Source organism: Carlito syrichta, unplaced genomic scaffold (genome assembly GCF_000164805.1).
Source record: "Carlito syrichta isolate Samal-C Ts95f unplaced genomic scaffold, Tarsius_syrichta-2.0.1 Scaffold276791, whole genome shotgun sequence".
Classification (NCBI taxonomy): Eukaryota; Metazoa; Chordata; class Mammalia; order Primates; family Tarsiidae; genus Carlito; species Carlito syrichta.
In genome coordinates this window covers 1-7,734 of record NW_007220887.1, presented here as the reverse complement: position 1 = coordinate 7,734, position 7,734 = coordinate 1, and the positions used below count along the sequence as shown (strand labels likewise).

General features: G+C 33.6%; 1 protein-coding gene across 1 annotated transcript; it reads right to left on the bottom strand.

Annotated features, from left to right (window-relative positions):
* Positions 1 to 2,771: 2,771 nt before the first annotated feature.
* On the bottom strand, positions 2,772 to 3,084 carry LOC103254359 (transcription and mRNA export factor ENY2-like). Its single transcript, XM_008052463.2, has one exon. The coding sequence runs from the start codon at positions 3,066 to 3,068 to the stop codon at positions 2,772 to 2,774; it is 297 nt and encodes a 98-aa protein (XP_008050654.1). The 5' UTR covers positions 3,069 to 3,084.
* Between the last annotated feature and the right edge of the window lie 4,650 nt (positions 3,085 to 7,734).

Here is a 7,734-nt window from a genome sequence, read left to right as displayed (position 1 = left end):
TTTTTCATCAAATCTGGGAAGTTTCAACTACTATTCCTTTGAATCTGTTTCTATCATGTCTCTCTTGCCTCTGCTTCTAGTGCCCGATATATATATGTTGGTATCTTGGGCATCCCATATTTCTCTAAGGTTCTGTTTATGTTTCTTCATTTATTGATTTATTCTGTTCTTTGGATTATACATGTCCCATAGATTTATCTTCAAGTTTGCTGATTTTTCTTGGTTCATCTCAAATTTATTTTGTGGCTATCTAGTAAATTTTAAAAATTTTGTTTACAATAGTTTTCTACTTCAGAATTTCAATTTACTTCATTTAAAAATGTCTTGTTGTTTTTATTTTATTTTACTATAAAGATGTGGGTTAAAGTCAGTATTAAATACATAAGTAATGCATGTGCAGGTGAAATTTGGACCTCTGGTTTCACTTCCCCTGATTTAGGATCAGGTTCTCTTTGTGTTGTTAGAAAAGAACTTTTCTAAGTCTTTATGAATATTCTGTATTTTGTGAGTCATTGTTTTCATTATATTCCTTTAATTTTTGAAACATGGTTTTCTTTTGTCTTTTTCAAACATATTTATAATAGCTGCCTTGAAGTCTGTCTGCTAATCCAACATTTGGGTACCCCCAAAGGCATTCTGTATTGTTTGTCTTTTGTCCTGAAATGTGCCACATTTTCTCTGCATGTTTTATAGTTTGGGGGTTTTTATTTTTTGTGGGGTGGAGTACTGGACATGCTAAATAATAAGATGTATGAAATATTGAGATTTATCCCCCACCTGACTTGTTGTTGTTTGGTGACAAAACGGGGCTAATTTTGTGAAGTCTGTTCCCACTGAATTTATAATAATTATCATAATATTTTAACCAATGGACTTAGTATTGCATCTATGTATTTATACAAACCAAGTATAAATGGGCATTTACTCTATTAAATATGCTTGATATTTAATGCAAGTGAAATACATAGTAAATCACTTCATTGTATCTTTTTTTTTTTTTTTTTTTTTTTTTTTTTGAGTTGGAGTCTCACTCAGTCGCCCAGATTGGAGTGCAGTGGCTGCTCCCGGCCACCATAGCCTCAACCTGCTGGGCTCCGGCAATCCTTCCGCCTCAGCCTTCAAAGTAGCTGGAACTACAGGTGCGTGCTACCACGCCCGGCTAATTTTTTATTTATTGTAGAGTTGAGGTCTCGCCAAGTTGCCCAGCAGGTCTCGAACCCGGGGGCTCAGGCAATCCACTCACCTCAGCCTCCCAAGGTGCGGGATTACAGGCTGAACCACGGAGCCCGGCTATACTTCATTGTATCTTGATATGAGCTTATCAAAGGGATATAAAGTTGAACTGGCTCCTTGAAAGTCATTTGGCATTTTTAACAGTTTTAAATATACTTAAACCTTTAAACCATAATTCATCTTTTAGGACTATACCTGATATAATTACTCACAAATGCAAGTTCAAATTTGGGTATGAAACAGCAAAACTGCTATTTCTGAGTAATATATGTTTTACTCATACTTTGAATACTATGCAGCTTTTTACAGTTAGAGTCAATTATAATTTATTTTCAGATATATGCAAAATTGATAAATATATTATTTATGTGAATACATAGGATTGTGTATATCTGTTAATATACAAACATTATTGCTAATTATGGTTACTTCTGAAAAGGAATATAGATTTGCATTTTGGGGGCTTTTCACTGAGCACATGATCTATATGTAATTAATAAATGATAACTCAAAGAAATAGAAAAAAATTGGCATGTGTTTTGCTTTTTTCCTGATCTTTGATTTAGTGCAGAATGGCATAAGAAGTTATGCCTTGCCAGGCTCGGTTGCTCAGCCTGTAATCCCGTGCTTTGGGAGGCTGAGGTGAGTGGATTGCCTGAGCCCGCGGGTTTGAAACCCACCTGGGCAATTTGACATGACCTCATCTCTACAATAAAAAAAAAAAAAAAAAAAAAAAAATCAGCCAGGCATGGTAGCACGTGCCTGTAATTCCAGCTACACGAAAAACTGAGACAGAAGGATTGCCGGAGCCCAGTGGGTCGAGGCTGCAGTGACCGGGAGCAACCATGCACTCCAGTCTGTGGGACAGAGTGAGACTCCAACTCAAAAAAAAAAAAAAAAAAAAAAGTTATGCGTTAAACAATAGAATTAGAAAAGAATTTCATTGACCCTAAAAGTCAAATACATTATAAACTTTAATCCTTTATTTGGGAACTTCTGTTGCTGTGATATCAAGGAAAGTGACAATGATCCATCAAAGTTTATCTGATAAATATATAGAGAAAACCTTAAAATATAACCTTATGTTGTAGAGGGTTTGTGCCAGTTCTGATAATATGTATAAAAAGTTCTTTAAGAGTTGCTGTTCTTAGAAAAATGTGATTATGTTTGTCTGCTTGACAGTCATCAGTTTTGCTAAATTTTCTTATTAATTCTGCTATATTAGCCTAAAGTGCTTTTAGGAAGTCTAGAACACAAACATGTAATCTGTGAATAATGAAAGCTGCAGTTCTTTCTCTTTTTTTTGCGTTGGAGTCTCACTCTGTCACCCAGACTGTAGTGCAGTGGCCACTCGGGGCCACCACAGCCTCGCCTGCTGGGCTCCAGTGATCCTTCCGCCTCAGCCTTCCGAGTAGTTGGAAGTACCACGCCCGGCTGATTTTTTGATTTATTGTAGAGATGGGGTCTCGCTGCCCAGGCGGGTCTCGAACCCATGGGCTCAGGCAATCCATTCACCTCAGCCTCCCAAAGGCACGGGATTACAGGCTGAGCCACCGAGCCCGGGTAAGAAATGTTCTTATTCTTTGTAGGAGCTCCTTCTTTACACTGTCAGGTACCAGGGCTCTGCCTTTTGGGGTGATTTCAGCCACCAAGTCATCAACAGTAATGTGTTCTAGTCCTTTTTCTTTAATTACCTCTTTACAGTGTACCTTCAATTGATCCTTCCAGACACATTCAGTTAATTTAGGTCTCAGCAACTCTTTGAAGCATTCTCTTTTTCCAGTTTCTATCAATTTTTGGTTAATTGCTGCTCTCATCTGCGCATCTTTGTTCATCTTGCTAACCACACTCTTCGGCTGCCTGGACTTAGACCCTCAGTCGCTCGGGCACCTAAGCACAAAGAAAGCTCGAGATGTGTTTTCAAATGCCATTTGCTAGAATCTTGTTGAGAAATTTTACATCTATGTTCATAAGGGATATTGCCCTGTAGTTTTCTTTTTTTTGTTGGATCTTTACCTGGTTTGGGTAGCAATGTGATGTTAGCTTCGTAAAATGATTGGGGGAAAATTCCATCTTTCTCAATTGCCTGGAATACTTTCAATAGGATTGGTATCTGTTCTTCCTTGTACATTTTGTAGAATTCTGCTGGAAAGCCATCTGGTTCAGGGCTGTTTTTCGTAGATAGTTTTCTTATGACAGAGTCAATGGGTTGTTATTGGTCTATTTATTGTCTTAATGTCATCTTGTTTCAGCCTGGGAAGGTTGTGTGATCAGAAAGTCCTTCATTTCATTTAGGTTATCAAGTTTGTTTCTTATAGGTGTAGTTAGTAATCTCTGGTCATCTTTTGTATTTCTTCGGTTTTCAGTTGTGATTTGAACTTTTGTATTTCTGTTTGTTTTTATTTGGGCTTTTTCTTGGTCATTTTGGCTAGGATCTCATCTATCTTGTTAATTCTTTCAAAGAACCAGTTTTTTGTTTTGTTGATGTTTTCTGTGATATTCTTTGTCTTCTGTGTCCCGTATTTGGGCTTTTATTTTGGTGATTTGGATTCTTGTGCTAAAGTTGGGGTATTGGTGGTCTTCTCTTTCCAGCTTCCTTAGGTAATTAGTTAGGCTCTCAACTTGTGATCTTTCTATTTTCTTGATATGTGCTCGTAAAGATATAAATTCCCTCTTAGAACTGTTTTCATGGCATTCCAGAGGTTTTGGTAAGATGTTTCTTCATTTTCATTTGTTTCCAAGTATTACAGTGTAGTTTTAATTGCTTACTCCAGTGTAACTTTATTTATAACCCCCTTCTTCATGTTCCTATTGTCAAAAATATTAACGTTTGTTATTTTATAGGACCAAGATATAATTTTATAAATATGTTTAGTGCTGTTGTCTCTTAAACCAGTTATAGTAGGAAGGGAACATCAAGATACCATTATACTTTGTTTACTCTTTGCCCACATAATTACTTTTACTAGTACTCTCTATTTTTTGTAAATGCAAATTCTAATTACTGTCTGGAGTCTCTTTGAATATGTCATCCCACTGCATTCTGGCAGTGTGTCTTATGAAAACTCAGCAATTTGTCTTATTAGTGTACATGCTGATTCACTTCTCTTTTCCAGCTTTCAATATTTTCTCTTTTTCTTTAGCTGTCAACTTTTTGACTATGATGTCTCTTGATGTCGATTCCTGTACACTTATTCTCTTTGGAATTCATTGGGCTTCTTAGATACGTAGATTAGTGTTTTTCATCAAACCTGGGAGATTTTCAACTACTATTCCTTTTCATCTGTTTTCTATCTTGTTCTCTCTTGCCTCTCCTTCTGGTGTCCCTTTATATGTATGTATGTATGTTGGTATTCTTGGACAGCACACATTTCTCTAAGGTTCTGTTTATATTTCTTTTTTTCTGTTCTTTGGATTATATAATTCCCATTGATTTATCTTGAAGTTTGCTGATTTTTCTTCAGTCATCTCAAATTTATTATGTGACTATCTAGTAAGATTTTAAATTTTATTTACTATAGTTTTCTACTTCAGAATTTCATTTTACTTCTTTTAAAATATTATAAGTCTTTTATTTTATTTTAGTATAAAGATGCAGGATACAAGTCAGTATTAAGTACATAAGTAATGCATGTACAGAAAAATTTGGACCTCTAACTGGTCCTCACTTCCCCTGATTTAGAATCAGGTCCTCTTTGTGTTGTTAGAAAAAATACTTTTCTAAGTCTTTATGAATATTCTGTATTTTGTGGTTCATTGCTTTCATTTTATTCCTTTAATTTTTTTAAAATATGGCTTTCTTTTGTCTTTTCAAACATATTTATAATAACTCGTTTGAAGTCTGTCTGCTCATCTGACCTTTGGGTACCTCCAAAGGCATTCTGTATTGTTTTTCTTTTGTCCTGTATATGTGCCACATTTTTTTTACATGTTTTATAGTTTTGGGGTTTTTGTTTTTTGTTGGGTCAAGTACTGGACATGTTAAATAATAAGATGTATGAAATATTGAGATTTATCCCCCACCTGGCTTGTTGTTTGGTGACAAGACGGAGCTAATTTTGTGAAGTCTGTTTCCACTGAATTTATAATAATTATAATAATATTTTAACTAATGGACTTAGCATTGCACCTATGAGTATATACAAACAAGTATTAATTGGCAACTACTCTATTAAATATGCTTAATATTTAGTGCAAATTAAATATGTAATAAGTCACTTTATTGTATCTTGATATGAGCTTATCAAAGGAATATAAAATTGAACTGGCTCCTTGAAAGTCATTTGACATTTTTAGCAGTTTTAAATATATTTAAACCTTTACATGGTAATTTATCTTTTAGGACTGTATCTGACACGATTACTCACAAGTACAAGTTAAAATTCGGGTATGAAACAGCAAAACTACTATTTCTGAGTAATTTATGTCTTACTTGTACTTTGAATACTATGCAGATTTTGCAGTTAGAGCCAATTGTAATTTACTTTTAGATATGTGCAAAATTGATAAATATAATATTTATTTACGTATGTGTATATCTATCAACATACAAACTTTATTGCTAATTATGGTTACTTCTGAAAAGAAATATAGATTTGCATTTTGGGGGATTTTCACTGAGCACATGATCTATATGTAATTAATAGCTGGTAACTCAAAAAAATAGAAAAAAATTGGCATGTGCTTTGCTTTTTTCCTGTTTTTTGATTTAGTGCAGAACAACATAAGAAGTTATGCTTTAAAACAACAGAATTAGAAAAGAATTTCATTGACATTAAATGTCAAATATATTATAAACTTTAAGCCTTTTTTGAGAGCTTCTGTTGCTGTGATATCAAGGAAAGTGACGACAATGATCCATCAAAGTTTGATAAATATATAGAAAAAGTCTTAAAATATAATCTCATCTTGTAGGGGGTTTGTGCTATTTCTGACAATATGCATAGAAAGTTCATTGAGTTACTATTCTCAGAAAAATGTGTTTTTGTTTGTCTGTTTGACAGTCATCATGTCTATTTTGCTAAATTTTCTTATTAATTCTAATATGTTAGCCTACAGTGATTTTAGGTAGTCTAGGAAACAAATACGTAATCTGTGAATTGTGAATAATGAAAGTTGCAGTTCTTCCTTTTTAATTTATGGTTTTTAAAATTTTTTCTTGCATTATTGTTCTGGCTAGGACTGCCATGAAATGTTGAATAGAACTAGTGAAAGTAGATATCCTTGTATCCTTTCAGATTTCAGGGAGATGTTTTCAGTATTTCATCAAGTATGATATCTTCTGCGGCCTTCTGAGTTTTCTTTTTTAGTCTTAAGTGGGTGGCAAATTATGTCAAATAGTTTGTTCATATCTGTTGTAATAGTACATGATTTGCTTCTTTTTTTAAAAAAAAGTGGTTTGATATTAAAATGTTAAACCAACAAGAATTCATTCTTGAATTAGCCTTGATTTGTAAATTTTGTGTTTTATAGTTGATGCATCTTTTATTTTCTTTACCAAACATAAGGTGTTGTTTCTGTTATGCAGGATATAAACCTTTAATTTTACTTTCTTATAAAATCCTCATCAATTTGATATAAAGTTTATAAGGGTGTCCTATAACATTTGTTAAAGTGTTTTTTCTACTCTGTGGACGAGTTTTTGCAAGATTGGTATTATTTCTTACTCATTATATAAAAATGATTAAGAATTCAGGCACTAGGACATGGAATTCATTGTAGAGGGAATTTTCATTGTAGATACAGTTTGTTTGAACTATTGAGATTTCCTAAGCTTTAAAAAGTTATGTCATTTCATATAATTTCCAATATGGTAGCATAAATTTGTCTATAATATTATGTCTTTGTCTACAGGATCTGTAGTAATGATGTTTTTTACATTTCTGGTATTGGTAATGTGTTATCTTTTGTTTGTCTTGATAAATCTTGTAAGGGGTTTGTTAATTTTTTATTCTCAATATCACAAAGTTGGGATTTTTAATTTCATTGCAGTTCTTTTTTTCATTAACTGATCTTAATCTTATTGATTCATGTCTTTAATTTTTAGGGGTATATTATTTTTCTTTAATTTTTAAAATTTTTAAAAAATTTTTTATTTTAAAGATGAGGGTTATAATTCACGGTTAAGTATATAAATGTTCATCATGCAGCTACCCTTGTTGATGAGGTGTGCCCGCCCCCTTCTGGCAGTTTCCCACTACTGCCAATCCCACCCCTTCCACCCCAACAGGCAGTTTCCCACTAGTGCCAATCCCTTTTTTATAGTATTATGGTAATTGTTTTAGGTCTGCTCGTGAGTGAGAACATGGGGTACTCAGTTCTTTGTTTCTGTGTTAGATCACTGATTATTATAGACCCTAAGTCTATCCAAGTCGTTGCAAAGTTCATAATTTTGTCCTTTTTTATGGCTGTGTAATATTTCATTGTTTATATGTACCACATTTTTTTTATCCAATACTTTTTCAGTGGGCAGCATGGGTTGGTTCCATGTTTTTGCTATTG

Coding starts and splice junctions, on each gene's coding strand:
- LOC103254359 (XM_008052463.2), bottom strand. CDS start 3,068: ATGAACAAAGATGCGCAGATGAGAGCAGCAATTAACCAAAAATTGATA.